Source organism: Pygocentrus nattereri, chromosome 26 (assembly GCF_015220715.1).
Source record: "Pygocentrus nattereri isolate fPygNat1 chromosome 26, fPygNat1.pri, whole genome shotgun sequence".
NCBI classification, from domain to species: Eukaryota; Metazoa; Chordata; class Actinopteri; order Characiformes; family Serrasalmidae; genus Pygocentrus; species Pygocentrus nattereri.
The window spans coordinates 22161410-22187287 of record NC_051236.1 but is presented as its reverse complement, the minus strand read 5'-3'; the positions used below and the strand labels follow the sequence as shown (position 1 = coordinate 22187287).

General features: G+C 36.7%; 1 protein-coding gene across 2 annotated transcripts; it reads left to right on the top strand.

The window, feature by feature from the left end:
• The first annotated feature begins 1621 nt into the window (after positions 1 to 1621).
• Positions 1622 to 22197, top strand: il23r (interleukin 23 receptor). 2 transcript variants are annotated; one of them, XM_017718921.2, is made up of 14 exons: positions 1622 to 1704; positions 2229 to 2335; positions 2449 to 2534; positions 2660 to 2932; positions 6095 to 6237; positions 6570 to 6732; positions 7322 to 7404; positions 10309 to 10513; positions 12465 to 12656; positions 12828 to 12923; positions 17547 to 17624; positions 18426 to 18513; positions 18895 to 18985; positions 19791 to 22197. In XM_017718921.2, exons 3-14 carry the CDS (start codon positions 2471 to 2473, stop codon positions 20427 to 20429), a joined length of 2115 nt encoding a protein of 704 aa, XP_017574410.1. In that variant the 5' UTR covers positions 1622 to 1704; positions 2229 to 2335; positions 2449 to 2470; the 3' UTR covers positions 20430 to 22197. The 2 variants fall into 2 exon arrangements, with proteins under 2 accessions (XP_017574410.1, XP_017574401.1); XM_017718912.1 differs by lacking the exon at positions 1622 to 1704 and adding an exon at positions 2083 to 2135.
• Positions 22198 to 25878: the final 3681 nt, after the last annotated feature.

Sequence of the window (25878 nt, the reverse complement as noted above, 5' to 3'; positions counted from 1 at the left end):
TTGTGTTTGAATAATTAAAATAAACATTAGAACCCAACAATTTTAAAATTTTGTATTCAATTAATTGATTGTTTAATATTCAGTGTTACATAGGCCAACATATTTAAGCTGTATCTTGCACAGTGAAGTTATTCTCAACAAATTGTGTACAAACAGAAGCGTGCAAGATCACAAACCCAATACTGAACTTGGCTGTAAAACAGCATGTTAAGTTAGTGTGCTGACAATGTGTCTTAAAGTTTCTAAACAAAGATAAAGCATAGACAAAAGTAAAGATAACTGTAACTGTAGACAGTGGACATTAGTCAAACAATAATCAAAGCTAGATGAGAATCCCCACTGAAGGCGGCCATGTAGTATTTTAAATGAGTCAATATGAGGCATAAAGCCTTTCAACAGCAGTTAATGAGTAAAACAAAAAGCAATTTCCCCAGGGAATGACCCAAGATTTCATAATTTCCTATCCCTACACTAGCTCTAACTTGTTTATATACACCTAATGAGAGGCATTCCAGTTACTCAAATTATTATCTTAGTTTTCTGAATGAAAAATGATAATTTTGTTAAAAATGCATAGAATAAAGCAAAGAAATACCAAGCAGCATGAATATTATTTCATTTGTATGTAGCTGATGCCAGTAGACATATACAGCAGACCCACAGAAGTGACTGCTCATACATCTATAACGGGTTTGTGGTTTCTTCACATTTTCTTTCTCTCATTTTATAAAGAAATGTGGTTATCATTTTCCTGAGGTTTAGAGCTGTGAGTTTCACATGAACTGTAACCAAATTGTTGCCATACCCACTGCACTGTTTTACATCAAACACACATTGTTTTTTTATAGTGTTCCAGTGGATTGTACATAATATCTAATTATCTTTACTGATGAAATGTAATTGATCCTCTTCTAGGCCATCACTGTGCTAGTGCTGTCATTTATCTTGACGAAGATCTAAATCTACTGGTCTAGTGGGGCTTCCCCAGAAGGCCTTTGAAGTGAAGATGGAAATTTAAAGCAAAAAGATCAGAAATCTAGAGTAGAAAGACGTTTGGGGCTGTTGCGTTTGCATGCTCTAAATGGAACAGGGGACACATGAAGACATGGTACAGTAATTCTGTCTCAGCTTGCAGCGTATCTTATTGGATTATTCACAGTCACAAGTGCTGGTCTGTGCTTATATAACTGTTCTGTGCTTGCTCTCATTTTTTTGCTGATTCCGTTGAAAATGTGTAGTAGTAGGTAATTTGGAAAGTAATTAACTGAATTTTTTCACAGATGCAGGGTGATTTTTGCTTGGCTAGAATGTGGGTTCATACAGGTTTATGGAAAATATTTTTTTAAGAGGTTTTTAAGATTTAAGAAGTTTTAAGATTCTTTTTTTTTTTTAACACAGTGATCAGACTGAGTAATAAAAGCCACTCAGAACAAAGTTCATGCTTTGATACCTCTTTCCTGCTTAGTTTTAGAAGTTTCCAGATTACCTCACAATATCAACCAATGAGTCAAACGTCGATTAGAAAGGCATACATTTGCTTTTTTTTTTTAAAGATCTCTTTTTAAAGTTTAAAGTTATCTTGTTTGTACCTTTTTCAGAATCTTCAGATTTGTCTGTGAGCTCTGGATCCTCTGGAGCCAAAGCTTCTCAGTGAGCCTTTGTGATAACGCTATAGAAATGAGAAGTGACCACTGAGAAAATTTGGTGAGTGCCAAGTGCAAAGATAAAGATTACTTTGCTTACCATGACTTAATATAGTAGCAGAATAAGAACCTCTATGGAGATTAGTTCTTCTTAAACCTCTTAGTGTGCTTTGAAATTTGCAGAATGTTGAGGAATGTCTGAGGTGTTGGGATGATAGAAGTTTGTGAAGTTCTTTAGTGTAGAATTAAAAAGTTCTCTAAGTTTCAAACAGTTTTTCCAATACTTGCACCATCTGAAGCAGCCTGATCTTAAACAAAAGTGCGATGACTAAAAAAGGAGGTTGGTGAAGTGGGACACCCACGTGCGAAGACAGACTTGAAGTTCCAGCAAAAGGCACAAAAGCCACAAATCTAGGTCATAGCCCCTTAAAAGAGAACACTAACTCTGAGAAAAAAGCTCAACGAGATGTCATCAGACATCTGCGCAGAACGGTTGGTGACAGTTTGAGCAAACCTGCGATCTTGCTTAAGGTCTTCAGGTAATAAATCTATTTCTTCTTTTTTTTTCTCCTGTTTTATCAACAGTGAGGATCCGAGACGCAAGCGATTTTTCAGCACGCATATGGGTCACTTGACAACACCGTCAAAGGAGATAATCATTTTATCAGAGGAGGAAGAAGAGCAGAGTTATGGTAAGCCACTGTGGTGACTTCTCTGTAAACGCTTAAAATTTTTTGAGAACAGCAAAAGATAAGAGATGTATAGTAACACTTCATTTGCTGTACAATGTCATTTGTCAAATAAGGTCACAGTGAGAAACTCTTGATATGGATTTCCTCAGAGAAGCTGTGCAGCTTATCTTTCTTTTGCTGCTATTCTACATACCTGGAGGTGAGTGAGCTAACTGTGACGCTCTATGATGTGCAATTTTGAGTTGAACAGCCGTTTTCCTACGTTAGTAGATGTCTTTGGAGTGCTCTGAGTTATACTCTGAATGTTGCCGCTCTTCTCTTCAGACTGCTACAGTATCAAGTGTGCTGGAGAGTTGACAGTAGATAAAGACATCATCCCTATGGGTTCCAACCTGACTGTGCGCTGCCAGTCCAACACTGTGCAGTGTAACAGACCCTTCATCATACAGCTGGATGAACAGATCATTCTTCATGAAATCAGCTGTTCCAATGTGACAGCACGGCTTGTTGTCAGGGAGCCAGAATTCACACTGTACTGCATGGTGGTGCAAGAAGGGAAGCGTCACCTCGTTTGTGCACGGAACATCGTGGCTGAGGGTATGTTACCCCTTTCAATTACTTCTCTAGTCACAGTCACAACCTTAAGAATAAAGGTGCTCAAAAAACATAGAAGAACCACTTTAGATTTCCTAAAGAATATTTACATGGATGATTCTTTAAAGAACCTCTTGACAAAGAATGTCAAAGAACCACCTTTGGTTCGCTAAAGAACCATGCTTGAAAAGAGAGAATCTTCTTGTAACAGAAAAGCTCTCTATACCCATTTAAGGGTTCTTTCTAGAACTTTTACATTATGGGCAATGTTCTTTAAACTTGAACAAGCTTTCTCATCTCATTTAGAGAAGTGGTTCTCCAAAGAACCATCCACTGTTGTGGCATCAAGCCACAAAAAACCTTTGGGAATCATTGTTTTTAAAAGTGTAATGTAAAGGTTCTATACAAATGAAAGGTTTTCCTAGAACCATACATCCAAGCCAAGTACCAATTAAGAACTTTTATTTTTATAAGCACAGCATTACATCTCCAACACATAGTATTGCTTTCTGATGTTTTTTAGATGTGAAGGTTAGGAGAGATGTGGAAGCACATTTCTACCAGATAGAGGAGGAAAGAAGAGACCTACCTTATTTTCTGCTTTTTTCTTTCTAATGGCAGTATGTCAGTAATTTAAGTTATTAAATTTAAGTAATTTAATTTTAGCATCTCAACATAATGAATTACTTTCTCAAAGTGCTCACTTAGTTATGTCAACTTGATACTTAGCAATAACGGCAATGTTGAAATAATCACTTATTTCCCCCAAAATTTACAGTGTCAAAGTGATGACTTACTTTGTTACTATGTTAGTATCTTGTCATAATTACATATTATTCCCAAAAAAAATATTTTCTTATAATTTGAACTCATTATTTCAACAAGGTCTCTAAAAGTCTTGAGAAAAAAAGTCATTATTTAAAGATATTAAGTCAATATTTTGAGAAACGTAATCATTATGTTAAGATATTAAGTCAATATTTTGAGAAAATTAGTTACTATTTCAATATACTGTCAATATTGCAAGGAAAGAAATCATTATTTCAAGATATTAAGTCAGTGTTTTAAAAACATCAGTCACTATTTTGAAATAATAAGTCAATATTCTGAGAAAATAAATAATTATTTTGAGATACTAGTTTTTTCCCTGCTCTACTTGGTGAAAATGTGCTTCCACAGAGAGGAGATTAGATCATCTGAAGAGTCTAAGAGCACAGTTCTATATTTTAGACTGGTACACAGCAGCCCTCTGCTTGGAAATTTACATTCTTGAACAGTTTAGTTTCAACCCTTATCCACAGCTCGTCCAACTTATCAGTTATGTTGGCTGTATCTGGACTCTGCAGCTGGACAAATAAGTAGCAGGAGATAACCTCTTTAAAGTAAACATTTCTTTATACATAAGTGTTTACATATGATAACGTGCAAAGACATTTATATAAAGCACATATTTATACATGTAACCATAGATAAATATCGACAGTGTTGGAAAGAGAACTAAAAAACTAAGCAGAAGTATAGAGACACAGACATACAGAAAAACAGATATTGAGAAGTAAGAAGTAACTGCTTATGTAAGAGCAGAAATGTAGTTAAACTGCTCAAACCAGATCAAAGTGCTTTAGTCATATGTTTTTCCTGGTAATTGTTGGGTTTGCAGTTTACTCACTGATCCAAGAATAGCAGCCTCTTTACTGATTTAGCATCAGAAGCTGAACGTCTAACCAACTCCTAGCAGGCCATAAAAAGAAGAACTCTTTTTGAAGTTCTGTAAGCACGGGATGTGGTAATGACTGAAATGAAAGCAGAGAATATGATTACAAAAGCTTATAATGCATCATAATCACTCGATGACAAGGACTGTAAGGTCTGAAGAAAAAGTGGAGCGCATGTAAAATACTGCTGTGAAATATACACCCAAAATAACTCCAGCTGTAAATCCTGAAAGTCAGCTGCTAAGTTTTCTCTAGTCATAGACAAACATTTTTGCAACACTGGTCAAATTCCATGTTTTGTTGATTTTCGTGAAACTGAAAAGAAGTTTACACACCCTAAACAGGAATACATCTGTGTATTTTAATGCACAACTACTGTTTATTTGCTGAATTTAACATACTAGAGGGGTGGAAACATAAAATATACAATATGAAGTTTGTTCTTCAAGGGTTCTTTAAAAAAAAAGATGGTTCTTCAAGATGGCAAGCCTGTTACAATAGAGGAACCCTTTTTGGTATCATATAGAGCTCTTTTAAAAAAAATTCTATATAGAACCATATAAACCACATTTTCTATCAATCCAAAGAAAGAACCATTTCACAATGCAAAGAACCCTTTAATCATGCAAGGGGATCTTTGAGTGTTCATGGTTCTATATAGGGCCATTTTCTTCAATTAAAAATCTTTTAAGAAGCATCTTTTTTTAAGTGCGTAGCCAGTGCAAAAATACATTTCAGGCACTTTTAGGAACATCAGGCACATTTTAAGTTTTACTTTATTTTTTCCAACATGTTAAATTCAGCAAGTAATTTGAAATGTTGCAGAAAATGCCATATTTAAGTGTGTTCACTGTATAGGGTGTCTACTTCTTTTCACTTCATGTCATTTGACCATGGATGATCAACCTAATATGTTCACCTGTAATAGGCCTATTAAATTTGATTGTTGCCTGATATGCCTGATTGCTTGCTCTTGTAACTCTTGTTCAATGTAGACTTGGTTTGGCCTGAAACTCTACACAGCGTTGCAGAACGTTGAGCAGTAATTTGCTCTGAATCTAATGGCAATGATAAAATACCTGTCAAAAAACAAAGAGGATGAAGTGTCTGTTTGAGTGTACGAAGCGTGTCTGAACAATATGCTCCTTGTACAAAAACATGTTTTTTGTTATTGTATTTTTTGTCTTTTTCCAGAATTAACTGGTGTGACCTGCTTTGTTGAGTCTCCCCATGCTGATTAAAACTGAAAGCAAATTTGTAATATACACTTACACTTTTGACATTTGATCAGAAAGTCCCCTACAGTAATATTTTACACTAGTGGTCTAATCAGCTTATTAACAAGGCCTTTCACATAGAGGAGGGAAAAAACAATGTACAGGGTTCGGAATCACCGCTTTAAACAATCACTGAAATAAAGGTTGTTCTTTTTTTTTTTAACTCTTTCCAGTGGTTCTGAGTATGCCACAAATCAAGGAGATAGCATTTGCAAAAGGCTCCCTGTCACCCACCATCCACTGGCAGAGCTCAGACAATATGACGCTTCTGAAACCCAGAGTGAGGTTCAGGAAAACGGATGGCGCTTCAACCTGGGTAAGCAGTGGATGTTTTTAATGGTTTTTCTTATAAATGAGCCAAAATGTTCAAAGTAAGGACAGAGGAAATTACCATTGTGATCTGGGTGAAAGAAATAAATTGTTGCAATCCAGGTGATAGAAACAGAATTTTAGGATAAAGATTCATCCAAAGTGGACTGATATAAACATCAGTGGACCACATATGTTGTCCAGCATCACAGTGTCGCCCTCTTTTGAGACTCATCATACCGCCACATAGACGTTTATTGCAACAGATGATCGTTTACCAAAGCAAGTTGCTTGTTAAATGCTGAAGGAGCTTTTATTCATGTATTTATGTGTCATTAGATGGAAGGAAATGTGGTTCAGCTTCATAGAGGAGAAGTACTGATGCCGGATGATTTGGAGCCACTGACCTCTTATGAGTTTGAGCTGAGAGTCTGCACCGCATCACTGATGCACAACTGCAGCTTGTGGAGTCAGCTGATCAGTCAAAAAAGCCCTGGACAAGGTAAAAGTGGCCCCTAAGATAATAATCAGACCCCTACTTTGTGAGACTACAATCAGAACCCTGATTTGCACTGCATGTTGATAAGATACTGTTTATTTTTTACCTTGCTGATAGTGATTGGAACAAAGCAATAAGCCTTGAGAGGATCATTACAGTGATTTTCACCTGAGAGGTGCTATTTGGCATACTGCTTTTATAAAAAAGTGATCAAATGTAATAAAAGACACCAGTTATTTGTTATTAATAATAAACCATTCTTCCATCAAGCAAATAAACTAATTAACAGTAAACTGTAGTGGCCAAGCGATTGTCAAAGATCCACATAGCACATACAATGAATACATTAGTAATGGTGCATTAACACATAATTTAATTGGCATGTGTAGTCATATATGTGTATATCCAGTGTTTTACAGGTGTTGAACAAGCCAGTCCATTTTTAGAAACAGAACAATGCATTTTATAATCGTGAATATTGCATAGTTGATAGTCTGACATTTGTGAAAGTCTTTTTGTGATATCCTGCCTTTGTAAGTCTACCTGCTGCTTTTTATTTGTTTTGGCGATTTAATTTGATTCTCATCCTCAGCACCCTCAAGCAAGCTTGATGTGTGGAGAGTCATCATGAGACACAATGGGAGCGACACACAGAACGTTACGGTACTGTGGAAGGTTGGTATTACAAGTAGGGTCATACGCAGAGTTAACCAACAGCCCTGCTGAAGAGTAATGAGAAAGTGGTCACTTTGTCCCTCTTCATGTCTTTTTTTTCTGTGGTAATCTATCACCTCTGTATCCACGTCTCATCTTGCACTTGCTACTCATTATTTCTCTTATCTTTTTTGCTTTCTCTCTAATTTATCTGTACTGCTCTTTCATTACCTTGTCCGTTTTCTCATTTCTTCTCCATTATCAGTAAAACTGGCTTGTCACTTTCTCTGCCCTTCGACTCTTGTCTCTTTTGTCTCTTCCAGACTTTTTTATTCTATAATGGGATTCAATTTTTTATTAAAAAGTGTTCACTCTTATAGTTGAAACCCCTATATTATAATATTCTCTTCTTATATTCATGCAAATGTGAAAGTCATGAAAATGTTAGTTCAGGAGCAATACCTTAATTTAATAACACCTTTGCTTTCTCTTTATCCGGTTGCTTAGACTAAAGTTAATTTTCTCATGCCTCTCATGAGTCTTTTCCTCTTCTCTTCTGAGTGAAGGATATGACTACTACAGTCTGCTAACTTACTGATCAACTGATAGAGGCTTGCTCTCTCTATCTCCCCCCAGGATTTCTCAGTCAAGTAGAGGACTTAAACATGTCTTATAGTATAAGAAGTAAGGGGCAGTCCTATTTCACAGTCTTTGTGAACGATCATCAGATATAAATTGGTAATATAAATAATTTGTTTTACTGTGATTATGCAGAATATCATGTGACATTGTGTGTTTTATACACCACATTATATGTTCTAAAGTTTGTAGATACCTGTTCAGCCAGTGTTTCTTCTGAAATCAGGGGTATTAATACGCAGTTTGTTCCCCTGTTGCTGCAGTAACAGCTTTTACTCTTCTGTGAAAGCTTTACACTAAATGTTGCAACGTTGTCAGAATTTGATTGCAATCACAAGAGCATTAGTGAGGTCTGTTGTTGCTGTTGAATGATTGGTTCTTGATCATAAACAGTATTTCAACTCAACCCAAAACCATTGGTTAGTCATCATCACTCCAGATGATACAAAATTGGAGATCTTTACAGCCCTCCAGCACATGCTGGGCATTGAACATGATGACCTTAGGCTTTGAACATGATGACCTTAGGCTTTTATGTGTGCAAATGAACACCTGTGTCAGGAATAGGTGCAACTTAAATTACCCGAATTCACTCGAAAGGGTGTTTGTAATACTTTTAGACATATAGTGCAGGTTATTTACGTGATTCCATGACTCCATGATTGCTTTAAGTACACTTTAATTACACTTTTAGTCTGCTATATTTTATTTGTAACTATGTTTAGCCCTGCTGAATATGTAGCTCCACCATAGTTTCCTTCAAAAGAGGAGAAGGGCATGGTTCTATGTTTAGCTCCAGCTCCCAGCATGTATCACTATGTGACTGCTCTCAAGCTCAGACTCTACCTTCTTTTAATGATAAAATTCAACTGTTAATCAGTTTATTGTAATGCACTATAACTTGACACATAGGGTTTAGTAAAGTGACTCATTTGGAGGATTTGTTTGATCACTATAGTTCTCTTCTTAATCCACAAGATTAGTTTTATTTAAGCTTTATTCAAAATTTTTATTTGTTGTTGAATATTTGCACTCAAAAAATCAGTCAGTTTAAAAAGGTCTTAATTTCAGTGTTCCCAGTGGTTGTTAGGGCCAGCATTAGATCTTCATTGGCATTGAGCTTGTTAGAAGATCCAAACAGAGGGCTTTGAATCATACACTCACCCCAGATATGCTTTCTAATCACAAAAGACAGTTATCAGCACAGTCAAACCACAAGTGTGTGCATGTGGGCTCACACTTAATTTATTCTTTTATCATAATTACATTTTTATTTTAGGTAGTTCCCTAAAAAGTAATATGCCTGAAGAGTAATAAACCTGAAGTTTATGGGACTCAACAGGAGGCACAAGGAATAAGAAACAGAAAACCAACTGCTCCCTCTACAGGACAAAATCTGCAGTGAAAATTTAGAATGAATTAGAATTTAACGACCATTTGTCACTGTGTTTGCACACTGTGAAATTGGACCTCTGCATTTAACCCATCCTTGCAGTGAAACACCCACATACATGCACACTAGTGAATACACACACTAGGGAGCAGTGAGCACATTTGCACAGAGCAGTAGGCAGCCCTATCCACAGCAATCGGGGAGCAATTGGGGGTTATTGCTCAAGGGCACTCAAATCATGGACTGTCAGCAGAGGGGATTGAACCGACAACCTTCCAGTCACAGGGCTGGTTCCCTAACTTCCAGCCCACAACTGCCCCTAAAGTGTATTTGCGCCCAACATGGGTCTATATCAACATAACTCATATAAACACATGCATATGGATCTATCTATATATATATATATATATATATATATATATATATATATATATATATATATATGAATGGATAGATGGATAGTAAAATAAAATGTACTAAGACAATAATCAATAGAAGCCATGAGCAGTACTAAATTACAAGTAATTGCATAATATTAAGCAGTTGACAATACAAAGGTGCCTGTCCCTCAAATGTATGAACTGTAACAGTTGTACAATATGATGTTTATGGATGCATAAGTGCAAAGTGACAGTGCAATGTGCAATATTTGTGGACAAATAAACAAAGTGATAGCACGTAATGATGAGTGGAGAGATGTAACGTGGTGCTTAATGGGCCTGTCCTGTCAGTGGCTCAGTGTACAGTGAGTGTACAGTGTACACTGTATATATGTGATTTTAATATATAGTACATATAAATGTCATTTTTTAAAAATTCACCTTTATAGTTAATCAGCAATGTCATGTTAGTTTTAAATTTCTCATTTCTGGTAACACTTTACTTGTTTTCAGGCTTTTACACCAGAAGACTATAAAGGAGACTTACTGGGTTATGAGTTGGTTTATAAAGAGAACGGCGTCACACACACACTGAGCTGTTCGGTAGCTGCCTCTCAGTACACGCTACAGCTGCCCCTAGAGGTGACGGAGGTAAATGTAAGCGCTGTCACATCAGCGGGGAGCTCCCCACCAGCTCCTGTAAGGCTGATTTATACAGGTGAGAAGCTTCTGTACTGAATAATTTACCCATGTGTGCTCTACATTCTTCTGTGGCAAATGTTGCCAGCTTTGGCAAACTGTGCAGACGTGTGTGAAAAATCACATTTGTAAGATAGATCAGGTCTAGTGTTTTATGTGTAATCAAGGTTTTTAGGAATGAAGATTTGGGCTCAAAGCATCCTACTAAAGGGGGGCCCACCCACCACAATCATGCTATTTTGAATAAGGCCTGGGCAATATATAACAATAATTTTCACAATAGATTTGTGCTAAAAAAATCTGGATAGTCAGTTAAATTTACCAGTTACATTTATATCAGTTAATTCTGAATAGGAATCAGCGACATCTTTATATAATATTTGTTCTGTTAATATCACGACTGACAAACATTATTAAAAAGTAAATAAATAAAAGCTACATGCTTCCTGGGCCCTTAGAAGTATGGGGACCATAAGCAATTGTCCAAAACTTGTTTCTCTGTAGACTGAGAGTGTCTTCAGTGGACCACAGAAAGAAAAGAGAGAGGCCTATTTGCTGACCAGAGCAGCACATTGTAAACTAATATTGAGAGGTGAGAACCAAGCTAAAGTGATCTGGGCCATCGTTCTGCTCATTAGAAATGAGAACCAGGACTATAAAGGCTGTAATAGTATGGACAGTGTTGTAGGGACAAAGAGTGGCATGAGGGCAGACCAACAAGTCCACCAACATTCTCTTTGGCAAAGTGGGCAGTTCAGTTCTTGTATCCCACTTGTATGGTAGGCATTGCCCCAAAACAGCAGCTTTCAGATGCAGCCTTTTCGGATGGAGCTCCCACTTTGTGTGGGCATAACAAAAAAGCACTTAGAGGAACCAAGTCTCAAAAGGGGAACCCATCTTCCTCAAAAATGGGTACCACGATTACAATACTAAAAACAAATGAGATTAAAGGGAATTATAATCACCATTAGATTACAGTATACATTCTATAGAAACAATATTACAGTAAGTTCAGACTCAGTCTGAATGAGTCTCATTCATGTGCATGTGCAGCACGTTCAATAGGATCCCTGATCTATTAATTATGTCTTCCTTGACTGCACAGCATCCTCTTCACCAGCAGATGTCACACACATGCCCTGTGAAAAATGCATGCAATAAGCCAGCGTTCCACATCATAGTTCAAAAAGATTCAAAGCTTCTGAAAGCCTTATTTTAAAATCACTAGTTACTGAAAAACAGTGTATTTGTGGGTGGAGCATGGATGGTTCAGATAGTCAGATAGCTGGCTCATTATTATTTACGTGTTTGAAAAAAAGGGCCAGTGATTACAAACCCGAGGCTGCTGTCGCTAATGTAAGTCATTGAGGAATTTTAGAAGAGGCTAGTTATTTTTTTACATCTTGGAGAATTTTCTTCTAATCAAGTTCCTGCAATAGTATCACGCTAACATTTAAATTGTTTTCATGAAAGCAAAGAATTGGCCAGCAGTGTAGGCTATTGACACAAATGCTTTATGAATACGAAGAATACACTATTTTAAAAAATTTAATATTATAAATATTATTATTATTATTATTATAAATATTATTTAGCTGTGCTAAATATTAAATTCTATTATTTATGCCATATATCTGAAAAAACTCACATTTAAGCATTTGTAGTAGCATTTTAGTAGAAGGCTGACTTTATTATTTAGGATTTTATCTTTTTAGCATTTAATAAGTTATTTCTACTGTCTCACTGTAACCCTGTCAGTTTTTAACACTATTCGAAAACACCAGCTGCCCTTCACTCTGTGAACTTTTCTTGATGCGTGGACCAATAGGAGTGGTCCAAATGATTTATGTTCTTACATTAATTTACATAAAAGTTTTACAGAGGTACATTTAACGACATGAACAATATGTAATATATTGTAAAATGGTCAAATAAACCAAAATTAAAATCTGTTTCTCTGAATATTGCAGGAAAACCAGCTCCAACCATATACTTAAGCCAAGCAGCAGGGGGCAGAATACACTTGAACTGGAACTCGTCTCTTCCGTCATACAGCAATACCCCAGACCAAACTCTGGGTTTTGTAGTTGAGTGGAAATGCAGCTCAATAGAAATGCAGTGGAAGAGAATTGCAAATGATCAGAAGTCAACGTTCTTCGATGGTAAGAGGAAGTGCTCCAAAATCAACACATGACCATCCAGACAAGCATCTTATATAAACTACTGCATGTTTTATTTAAGCATGCTGTATCATTCACAGTTTTCCTTATTGTTTGCGACAAGTCCATAATGTTAAATGTTAATGTTAAATCTTCGCAAACTTGTCATTTCAGGTACATCACCATGTACAGTGTACTTTTCACTGTATGTTGAGAGCACAGAGGGAGTATCAGATCCTGCTTTTGGACAAATCCATGTGAAAGATGAAAGTATGTTCGTGTAGTTTCATTTGCTTTACATGTATAATCTATGCAGTGACATGAAAACTCCGTTCTACAGTGAGGGGAAACATTCAGACAGTATTCAGAGAGTTTTGGTTTTGATTTGTTCATTTACTTCCAGTACATTTATCCACTTTAAATTTATATGATGTATTTTGACTTTGCACTTACAAATGTGAACAAAAAATATATATTCATAAGCATAAACGAAGACATGTTTAAAACCGAAATTGACCAGGCCATAAATATTCAGGCACCATTGATTAATAAATTACTTTGCAACTAAGCTGTTGTAGGCAATTACAACAATTTGCAACAGTTGTTGGCTTTGAGACATCTATGGTAAGAAGTAATTAGCTTGTTGAAGCTTTGTGGTTCAGTTTTGGCCCATTTCTTTTGCCAAACTGTCTTCACTTCCCCAATGTTACGAAGGTTCCTCTGATGGTCTCACAATTTCACTTCAAAATTTTCATCTTGAAGCTGATGACATGATTTGTTACAAAAGGTTCTGTTTATTTTTCGTCTAGTGAAAGTACAGTGTTCCAAATTTCTCAAAAAGTTCTGATTTGTCCAAATTATTGTATGCACATTTTACATGCAAATTTCTGTGCATCACTCTCTTGCATATTATCAACCCAATTGCATTTGTACATTAAACACTTACATGGCCAGGTCATGCTGGCAGGCCCAAAGTGTTAGTACACACTTCTATAACCTAAGAATAGCTCAACCAGTTTGCATGTCCCTGTAGTTCCTACATAATAACCCTTAGAATGTAATAAGGGATTCTAAGGCATTAAACACTGGTCTTTGCTATGGCTCTGTAGTTTTTCCATTTGAGTGTTATTTAATATTATTACTGAAAACTTTAGGAAGCTCCTTCTTCAAACAAAACGAGCAATCCTACATTCGCTTTATCACAAAAGAACATTTTTATACAAAATTATAAAAGTATTTTTACTGGCCCACATGTCCCTAAAGGCCAGTAAATCACTAACAAAGCTGGTCTATCAAGAGATGGGCAGCCAGTGGAGCGGAGCAATGCAGGGCCGAATCAAATCAACTCTGCCATTGACAAGCAGTAAAGGTCTTTTACAGCTGGCGCAAACCTCAACAACCACGAAAGGCAGGATGTCAGACACAATGCCAGCTTTGGAACACTTCAACAGACACATAGAGAGAAACAGACAACTAAACACAGGTTGTAACACTTACCAATTTGGGTTTTTAAACACCTTTGTTTATGCTTTTGAATACAGTCTTTTTTGTTCACATTCATAAACACAAAGTCCAAAGAAGTGTGTATATATGCTGGTTGGGATAGTGTAGTGGTTAACACCTCTGCCTTCTATGCTGTAGACTGGGGTTCAATCCCCACCAGGGCAAGCACCCTACACTATACCAATAAGGGTCCTTGGGCAAGACTCCTAACACCACCTTGGCCTACCTATGTAAAAATGATCAAATTGTAAGTCGCTCTGGATAAGAGCATCAGCCAAATACCGTAAATGAAATGTTATATAACGATAACAAATGTGTCAAAATACTTGTTTCTCCTCACTGTAGATAATCTGACTGTGATGTTTATGTACAACAGAATGTGCATTGCCCTGGTGCTGGGGAACTGGACTTTAGGTGTGTGAAGTTATGATAACACAGTGCACTCTCTGTGTTTGGAAATGCTAGGCAGAGAATGAAAATGAGCTACAGAACATGAGCCACGTTATATGCATCATAATAGGGTTAAATGCTTTCTTGTGCAAGTGTACATATAAAAAGCATGTGTGAGAGAGGGGGAGGGGGCGTGGGAGGTTGGGGGAGGAAGTGTGATGTGCTGTATGGTTTTAACAAACAGTGTAAACATTTATTCATAACGCACAAAATCTACTGTATGCTTTTATGCTTGGTGTACTGTACAAAGCTTCAAGTATCCCTAAGTAAAATCTACAGGCAATGCTCAGCTGTATGTGGATAATGGAAATAGTTTACATGTCTTTGGTTTGAAATGCAACAAAAACAAACCCACAGTGTGACAGCTGGTTTTTCCACCATCTACTGAAAAACTTTACATCCACTTCCAGTAACCTGCACCTGTGAATCACCCTACCGAAGGCAGTAGATCTGTCCTGTCTGACGTACATTGTGAGAAGAAAATGGCCGATTTAGAGACGTCTAAAACACTAGTATGACATACGTGTCTGAAATTTATTTGCCTGCCATTATTTAGCTAATAAATCCATGTAATTTGTTTTGTTATGATCAGAATAAACCACACAAAGTTCGTTTCATGCTGTACAATACAAGGCAAACTCTTCTAAAACAGCTCAGATCATCTTTACTTTTGAAAAGAAGTCCCATCAAGGTTCTAGTTTTTATCAAGGTTTTGTTCATTTATACTGGATTCTGATTACTTGGGCAATGGAAAAAAACACCTCATACACCCAATGGGAAAAGCCCTGGTGTCGCTTTGGGCTGAAACTGAAAGCTGTTCATTGATGGGTCTTGCCTCACATATGCAGAAATGTTGTAAATATGATACGTTTCAATTTCTAAATTTGTGGTAAGAGCACATAATACAGTATAATTGGCGAATAATGTGGAAGTGGCGTGCCTCTTCCTACTGTAAATGGTTGTGGTCTATAAAAATTTAGGACAAAAGTATTCGCCTTTGTAGTTTTACTGTTGTCGGAAAGCATAGTGTTGTTTTAAGGTCGGAATGCACTGTGCTGTTTTGTTGTTTTTTTTTTGTCAATAGATTTGTTTTAAAGCAAGCTAACGTTTCCTCACTGCAGTTATGATGTTTCAGTGTACTAGACATGACTAAGTCTATAAGGTGCTATTTTTTAACATGTGGTTTGAGGTACAACAGGAAGTAGGGGCAACAACGGAAGATGTGCGGCTCTGTACAAATGTTCTTCAAACTAACAACTGTTTCAACTAAGAGACTGATCAACTCACTCTTCTCAGAAATAAACCGATAAGCTTGCTTCTGTTCTGCAAGGACTTGTTCCATCAGAATATACAGTAAAACTTAGTGGTTTCTTGGCTGAACTTTACTAACCTCTATGCTTAAGTAATTTTTAGAAGCCATGAGTTTCTTAAACTAGCTTCTCATAGCCTCTGGGTCCCCCGGGGTTTGTTGTGTTCTATCAGCTACTGCATTAGGCCTCCCATAAATAGATCACCATTTTCAGTTCCTGTATATCTTAACAGCCTTGCAGTCTGCATGTAAATGCTCAGTTAAGGTAACGTGTAGACCACATATGTCAGGCTTCAGTCCTCGCTGGCCAAAACACCGCAGACTTCAGCACACTGCCTCATTAAACACACTGATTCAGCGCATCAGCTAATTAGCAAGGCCGTCATGAACTGAATTCAGAGCTTTAGGTGAGGGTAAATCTCCATAGCACTTTGGCCTGGAAGGTCCCAAGTTTGACATGCCTGATGTGGACTATAAGAAGCATAACAGAAGTCATAAATAAGCCATAAATATACATACAAGGGCTTACTCAATCTGAGTGAGGGTTTCATTTTGTCAATCAGTTAACTAACAATATAAATACATGATATTTGTTAGTTTAGGCTAGTAGCCCAGCTAGAGATTCTCAATTTCTGCTTCTTTAGTTTAGCACTGTGGCTACGAGGCTAATGGTACTAACAAACACTACAAGTCAAGAATCGTCCTAACCATTTCCGTAACTGCATGCCCAAAACATCTCAACATTCTTTATTCTTCATTTAGGTGGTGTAGACAGGTGGAATTGGTTTAGAACACAGCATGACTCACTATGAACATATAAAAGCGAAAAAGAAAATCTTCGTTTTAACTAGCACCACGTAGTTTAAATAAGGGGCAGCCATTTTAGGTAACAGGGATCGCTTTTTTCCTGAGCACAGGTTAACACCATTCAGAAAATAACCAAAGATGATTCTAACATAATTAACAACACACACACACCTTAGAGTAATGTAGGTAGAGAAGCTAAGCAGGTGAAAATCAATACAGCATCTGATTATGAATTTGAGGACCTCATTATCTGCAACAATATCACTCAACCATATATATTTGAACCTGCATATATATTGAAGAAATGCAGCAGTTGGATGCAAGAGACTCCACGGACCAACTTTTTAGCACAAAGCTGAAGTTAGCTTCTTATTTGCCAGCTTCTTATTCAAATTTTCCATTCCACCTTTAATGCAGTAGGTACATTGTGGCACCTCTTACAATTTGAAGGTGGAGTAGTACCAGAAAGCAGGAAATCATGCGGATGATAATGTCGTTCCAATTTTAGCTTAAATGTATATAAAAGGACTGTCCGTGCTATTTTACTAGTTTTTTAAAACGAGTGTATGTTACATAATTTAACGGGAATATTTGAAGATTTTGGTGACTATTTACCTCTGGTGTCTGTTAGCACAGTTAGCCTAGACACTCCAGTTCTACACTAAAGAAGCAAAGGTTGGACATCAAGCATGTCTTGGCTAATCAGCTGCATTTAGGGTTGATGGAAAATTGTGTACATTTGAACGTTCACCAAAACATTCCTTTAAGAAGATGCACAATATAAAAACAAACACTAACACAAGCTCCTTGTGCTGTATTTACAGAGACCACCACTGACGCAAACTTTGTGAAGATTGGTTCACTTAAGTCCCTCCCAGTCCTTGCTGTAGAAGGGCGTGAAGGTAAGCTGGCCCTTTCTGTCTGGAGAGGGGTGTATGAAGATCTGGTCAGATCTCCTTTTAATAGGGAGGTCTACTTCTAGTATGCAGAATGTGTTAAGGATTAGTAATGCTACTTCCTTATTCCTATAATGACAAAAAACTTTCATCTTTTTAGAGTGGTGTTCTGGAAACAGTATGCTTTATAAATAAACTGGACCTCCCAACCAAATTGCATAAATTCCCCAGACTGCCCCTAAAAATGCATAGAACACCAGGAGCATGTACCAACACTGAACTGTACCAACACTGGCTAATGAACAAAACAAAAAACAAAACAAGTAGCTTCCAAGACTTTGTCCCAATCTTGGGCAAAATTTAATGCCAATAATGCTTCATTATTAGAAATCTTTTTTACTGTAAATTTAGGATTAATCTGTTTGTTTAATCTGCCCTGTGTCGTTTAGTGGAGAAAATACAAGTCCGAGTGAAAGATAAAAAGAAGGTTATGAAAAACCAAGTATATCAGTCAATCAAGTCAAGTCTGTAGTTTTTTCAAGCTAGACATTCATTTCTGCTTTGCATACCTGTTTTCAGTACTTTTGTTAAAAAGCTGAGCTCTTTAGTGAATCCAGATAATGCTATGCAGAAATATGTAACTAAGAATCTGGTGAAATGGAATATTCTTGCTATAGAGGTTCTGACTTTTTCCACTATAGTGATACTATCAGGGTTTTATCTTCATAAAACTTCATGCTGAAACAATTACACAGATTGTAGAAATGCACACTACCATGCTGAAGAAACTTCTTTTTTAATTTTCAGATGTCATGCTAATTGGGATCAGCCTAATGACTGCTATTCCTATAATCATTATACTAAACCTGCTGTACCTGAAGTGCGCACGACAAAGGTGATGAGCTGCAGTCAGGTTATGCTTTTACTGTGTGGCTTTTAACAATTTCTCTTCTGAAAATAAGTCTTTACCTCAACTTTTATTAATACAGTGAAGGAAAACACACATTCACATTTGTATTTGTTATTTAATATACTTACAGTATACTACTTACAGTATATTAAAGTAGATCCACTCTTTTGATGTTGTACTTATAAATATGAACAAAAAAGTGTCTGAATCTGTGTTTCAAATAAGCAATTAGTAACAGTTACAGTAATATTTATACAGATATCTTCACTGCATAAGCGTTGATTGCTAACTTAAATTATGCTGTCCTTATTACTACTTGACCGTGTAATTATTGCTCGATAATGTCCAAAATGTACTTTTTTGTAGATTAAGGAAGACATGCATGTCAGTGGGACCCTCTTGGCTTTTTGAAAATTTACCAAAGCTTGGAAACAGCAATGCTATCAAACTTCTGCAGGTACTACATGTTACATACTACACTACATAGTGTCACTACATAGTGTCATTTGATTCCAGTCAGAATTTGTACATTTGTAAACTTTTGCGCTTAGACTAAACTACAGCAACAGAATAGAACTCTTTTATACCAGGATATAGTATGGTATGAATATATGGTATGAATTAGAGACAATAAATTATTTGCCTGTTCACAAATGACAACAAAACTACCTGCTTCATTATAATTTGACATATTCAGTAAGTTTGAACAATAGTATAAATTTATATAAGTGATTACCAACAATAAGTGATATTGTCATGATTCAAACTTGGGTACGAAGTTCCACATGTGAAAGTTACAGAGCCTTACCCTATAGCTTGCACTGGTGGTCATATAATTACCATATCATTATCAATATGGTCTGGCTTCTTACATTACATAAGCATTTAGAAGAATAGTAAATCTCATGTACTGCAGTTTCTTTGTTTTAGTTGCACATTTTGCATGTTTTACCAGACTGGAAATAGACATTACCATCTTCCCAAGTGTCATTCAAATCTTTGTTTAATCTTTTGTGTTGTATGCATTTTTAACTAACCATGGATGAGTAATAATAATAATAATAATAATAAAAAAGCATAGCCTGCAAAAGAGGACAAAAATAATTCGTGTGAATTTGCATGACATATGTTATCACAGGTTATTTAAGCTATTGGCCCAAGGCTAAAGTTCAGCTTATAGTACATGGTAGGGGTGGCTATGAAACTGCTCTATGCTGTCCTTCACTGTATACACATAATGTGACTTATGTTCTTGTTCTTAGGATGAAAAATGTGAAAAATGGTCTGATCTTTGCTGGCAGCCAGTGGACAGTGATCCACCCTTGTCTCCAGTTGAAGACTTTAGTCCACCTGTGGAAATTAAGGACGTGTACCCCATTGTCCATAAAGATGATACCACGGAGGAGAGAAAGGCTGCACAGGATTGGGCAAGCTGTCCTTATAAACCTCAAATTTCAATTGTTTCTCAAAGGATTGAGGCAGTCTCTGAGGTAGCAGAGAGTGAAGAAGATGAGAATCCCTGGCTGGTCTTCTCACCTGGCTTCAATAAGTTTGATGATGAGTTTCTTCCAAGTCAAGAAATTCATGGGCCTCTGAAGAGCTGTTTAACTGTGGATGGAACACCCATATCTGTGGATGTTGTTGATGGATTAATCGTACTTACTCGGGCTACTTTAGAGGAAGAAATCTGGAGGGCAGAAGGAGACGGGGCATTTGAGGCAGAGACTGGAAACTGTGATGAGAACTCACACAAAGGCCAAACTGTGCTGCCCAGTGACTTAGTGAACTGCCTGAAGGATCCTTCCTTTAGTGTCAGGCCTCACTCACCACAGAGGGCTAGCACATTGCTACATAACCAAGCAGCTCTGCATACTCTACAGATTGATGAGCAGTTGCTCTAAAAAGCTCTACAAATGTTCTACAAACATCTGAGTGTGATGCTCTACATCAGAGTGTGATGCTCAACTACCAACCATGACCCAAGCAAATCTGTACTTATGTAAGGGAAAAGGAAACCTTCTACATAAACTAATTGAACTTTCTGAGGTTACACATTATTTATGGATGTGTGTGGTAACTTCAGTATCACCAGTTCAGGTGTAAAACCATGTTTTATTTTAAGCATTAATTTCTGTGAGATGTTATAGTGGTACAGCTACACTGTCCTACATTGTCCTCATGAGGAGTCACATAATTCAAAGGTTGTTGATGATCACATGGAATTCTGGATACAACCATGGAAATGGGTTTTGAAAACCTTTTGAAATACTTCAACTTTTCCTTTATACTAATTTGTGTAACTTTGTGTAACTTTACTTCAGAAGTATGGCATTAAAATTTTGTGATGGAAAGAGTCATCACAAGTTTTTAGTCAGGGTTATAGACTCCTCAGTACTGACTGGAACCCTCTGGTTCTTTAGAGGAACGTCTGTGCTACAAAGATGAACTGGTGTATAACTTTGAGAAACATTTCAATATAGGGGATGCTGTAATGCCCATTTAATGGTTCTATTAGGCCATAACTATGTTTAATTAAGCATTTCCCAGAGGACATGTAATGCTCTTTAAACCTTAAAAGCCTGTTGCTGATAGTTAACTGGCTACTCATTGCATTTACTACTAAGGTTTCACTTACAAATAGATCAGTTTGTGTTTGTTTTGATCGAATTGGTGATATACTATTGAGGTATGAATCAAAAGAAATTTCAAAACTACTGCTTTGAAAAGAAAAAAAAACAGCAATTCTAATGAGACTTCATAAGCTTATTCCGTGTGGACCTAATACTCTAAGTATGTGTAATGCTTTTGAGTATAATACGAAAGTTCCCCTGTTAAGTGCTTAACTCACTCTATTTACTGCTTAATAAAGTAGTAATGAGCAGCCAGTTAACTGTCATAGGCTTCATTAGTTTGTTACTAGTTATTGGCATAATAATGTACACCTGTAATGTTGTTCAAAAATTATGATGTATAATACGGAAATAAAAGTTCTCTGGAAAATGCTTAGTTCCCCCTAGTTACTTTTTACTAGATTGGTTAATGGATTGTTAAAGCATAATAAGAGCATTGCAAAGGCTTTATAATATCCATATATACTGAAGTATTCCCAGTCATTCAAATGATGTTAAGCAAGATTGATCATTTTACAAATCTCTTTTCAAATAATCAGTGTTTTCAATGTGCTAAACTGACTCATTTTAAGCTGATTTGTGTTGCAATGTTTTGTTCTGCCTATACTGGTTGGAGGAAACTGCTTTAAATTCACTATGTTTGTTAGTGTTTTGAATTATGAATGCTTTTCATGATGCAAACCATTTTGGCTGCATATTCTGTTCATAAAAATACACACGTGCATCTTAACCTTAAGACAAATAGATTCTTTCCACTGTGAACATGAGGCTGCAGTTCTCAGGCTTTATTTTCCTGAAACTATATAACACAGAAAGTGAAATGTGCAGAAAAGTATTCGAAAAAAGGAAATGAACTCCATTAACGTCACCACAACCATTTGTAACCTTTCGTATAAAGTTATGTACTGACATACAGTATATACAAGTATGCTGGGTTGGTTCCTGCCACATTCAAAACTCAGTTGCTTTTCTTAACCAGTCCTTTAATTGACTGTCCTGCTATTTACATAATTATTCCTATTAAAACAGAAGTGTGTGATTATGTTGTAGTGTGAAATAATGTTGGTAACCGACAGAGGCGTAATTCTGCTAATCAGAAGCTGTTGTGAGATTTAATCTTTTTAAGTGTTTTAAATACATTTTGCATGATGACTGCGTATGAGACTTGTGTCAGTACTCAGTTTTAGTCACCTTCACACTTTTGCAGAACCACATGGCCCACAAGTCTTTTTCTATAACTTCCTGAGAAAGTTCTCACACTATCCTGACACATGTGAGAAGCTGCACCCCTCCCTTACTGTGCTAATATACTGTTTTACCTAAACTTACAATAAGTATTATGTCTTGTGGATTATTCCAGCTTTACAGTGCTCGCTACAAACCATGTCACATCTTGCTTGAGCAAAGAAGTTAGTGGAATTTATACATACTTGCCATCAGTCAAACCATGAAAAGTAAAATTCAAATAACATTCACAAATATGATCTGTGCATAGAAAGAAAAAGAAAAAGATGCTCATATTACAACATGTGATCACAATCAGATTACCATAATGTATCATCAAACACCTGGAAGAAGGTTTTGTTAAGGAAAAGTGCAGCTGAATAATTACTTGAACTCAACAAATAATCACTAGTTAAAAAAAAACTAAGACCACATACAGTCTTTTTTTCTCATTTAATACAAAATATTTATTACAATGATATTAGCAGACCATTTGAGTAGAAATTCATCTGAACACAAGTTTCAGTGGAGGCTTAACAGAAACGTTATTCTACAAAGGCCTCGACTTGATCAAAAACAGTTGACTTGGTGAACAGGTTTTCAGTATAGCCTCGGACTTTTGGGCAAAACTTTTCAGATATTTTTTATTCCAATGGCAATGACCCATGACTCAAAACATCTAAAGATTTGGAAAGATGTTAATGTTGTAAGCTCTTAAACACTGACAACCAGAATCCCACAGAGTGCAGTGAAAAAGTCTTTCAGACCTGTTTGCCATTACAACTACTATTCAGAAAGTAGTTTGTGGTAGAGGTTGGTCTTTGATGCTGGATAGCATTAAGCCATGATAACAGAAGAAAAGTTCACCATTGTAGGTTAAATTTGAAAGACGCCTCTGTAGCAAGGACACTTTCTTTTTTCACAAATCTTTGCTAGTGAACACCAAAATGGCTCCTCGGGGTATATTACGAAGACACCCGAAATTCCTCTATATTTTAAGTGCAGTTATTTTGAATTCAGTCCTAAGCAGCTGATCCTTCTCGTTTAGCTAAGCAGGCTATAATATTTCATCCTGTGATGTAACTTTTGGAGACCCCCCCTCAAATCTTTGTCAGGCCCCTTATATAGATACTGATACGTATGTGCACTGACAGAAAGATACAAATTTTTAACATACCTCACCTGGCAGCTGCCACCAAAAACTCAACACAGACAGCCCAGATGTCTATTTATCTCTCATAAAGCATCTCACACATGGAACCCATTTTCAAACAGACCCAACACAATGTATTTGTTATTTATCAGTTTTAAATATTGTACTGGCAGTCTAATTTAAACACTTGCATAGTGATAACTGTGGTCTATAACCACAGAAAGAGCCCATATGCTTTTGGCTGCTCACTCCAAAAGCTTTCTAAAGTACCAAGTTACAAAGAGTAACTTCTCAGAAAATTCACAGTGGACTATTGTGGTTGGTAAAAGAATTGGGTTTGGCAGGGGTGGGTAGTAGTGACATTCACTTAGTGGTGTAAAAGTTTTTCCGTTGGTTTGTTATTGTTATGTATATAGTAACTCAAATTTTACTCAGTTCTTTTCAGACATTCACAGTGAGTTTGTGAGTTTGTAATTCCTTTGTGATTGCTTTTTAATTTCATTCTGCTTTCACTTCACTGAGCTTTTGCCCTTTATTTCACAAGGCTGTCTAAAAGAAAAGAACAAAAGTTAAGAAACTGTGATTCCCGTGCTAAAAAATGCTGAATAAACTAATGATTTCCTCTGCGTAGGGGAACTCAGTACATGAGGAGTTTCAGGACCTGATGTCTGTCCCCCTGCTCATGTTGCTTTGGTAGCTTGTGTTACAGTAATGGAGAAACAAGTATACATACAACTTTTTTATTATTTAATATACTTCCAGCATATATATCCACTCCAATTGTATGCACGTACTGTTTTTTTTATTTTGTACTTAAACATATGAACAAAAAATATGTATTTAAAAGCATGAACAAAGACATTTCAAAAAATATTCAGACCCCACAGATCAATAATGATAGCACTTTGTTGCAAAGCCATTGTTGCAGTTTTGAGACGTTCATGACATCATCTTGTCGAACAGTCTTCTCCCCATTCTTGTCTGATGAGACTAAATTCTCCTCTAATTTGTCCCTGCACATTGATCCATTCATCTTTTCAAGTTTACTTCAATAACACACAGTGTCCCAGTACTGTCCTAAGGAAATCAGCCCGACATTATGATGCTCCCACCCCCATACTTCACTGTGAGTTGTTCTCGGGACCATACACACAACTCTTCTTTCACCAACATAGAGCTGAATTAATGCCCGTCATTTAGTTCTATTTTTGTGTTGTATCTGACCGGAGTACATTCTTTCTGTAGAGTTCTGATTTGTCTGAATGCTCATGTGAAATTTTTGATGCTCATCTCTGAGCTTAGCACAGGAGTTTTGTGTGGGGTGTAGGAATGGAGATCATAGCTGTGGAGGTCATTGCTCATTGTTCTGTATGTAACTGTTGGTCCTGCTGCTTTCAGGTAATCCTGAAACTCTTTTCTGGTGACGGTTGGCTTCTCACTTATCAATTGTCTAAAAGAAAACTCGCATTGTGAACCCGTCTTGGGATGATTAATTGTGGTTCCATGAACTTTCCACTTGCATATTATCAAAGGTCTTAAGGTCTTTGCTATGGCTCTACAGCTTTTTCCATCTGAGTGTTGTCGACTAATGTTGTCCCTGAGCCCTTTAGGAAGCTCCTTCACCTTCATGATTGCTAGTTGTTATATTAAATCTTCCCATCCAATGGCAACATCTTTTATAATGACATCAGGTGCAATTTGAATAAGAACATTCATTTTGGTTTTATTTTTGCATCATTAGTAGAAACATGAGTAGAAATCTATTATGTGTAGAGATTTATGTTTTAGTTTCAACCTAGACATTCATGTACATTTTAACGTAGTGTCTGAATAATTTTTGCCTGCCAGTTCCATTTTTTAAACATATCTTTGCTGCATCATCTATGCATTGTGTGCATTTTTATATGTACACAGTAAAGTGAAACTTTTTAAATCCCACAAACGGGGAAATTCCACCTCTGCATTTAAACCATCCATGAAGTAAAACACCACATACACACTAGTGAATACACACATACTAGAGGGCAGTGAGCACACTTGCCCGGAGCAGTGGGCAGCCCTATCCACGGCGCCGGGGGAGCAATTTGGGGTTAGGTGTCTTGCTCAAGGACGCCTCAATCATGGACTGTCAGCACTGGGGATCGAACCAGCAACCTTCTGGTCACAGGGCTAGTTCCCTAACCTACAGCCCATGACTGCCCCAACATATATTATGTGTGTAAATATGAAGTGGATATGTGCAGTAGAAGTATGTTGTGACGCTACAATATTATATAACAGAAAAACAGTCAGTATGAGTTTAGCCTCCTCCTAGCCTGGTCATGCTGAACAACCGGAGATGTC

What these genes read in the sequence shown, in the direction of transcription:
- il23r (XM_017718921.2), top strand. Translation starts at nt 2,471, where the DNA reads ATGGATTTCCTCAGAGAAGCTGTGCAGCTTATCTTTCTTTTGCTGCTA. An exon ending in GCTATTCTACATACCTGGAG is followed by an intron (nt 2,535 to 2,659) that starts GTGAGTGAGCTA and finishes TCTTCTCTTCAG; the next exon opens with ACTGCTACAGTATCAAGTGT. An exon ending in CTGAAGTGCGCACGACAAAG is followed by an intron (nt 18,514 to 18,894) that starts GTGATGAGCTGC and finishes ACTTTTTTGTAG; the next exon opens with ATTAAGGAAGACATGCATGT.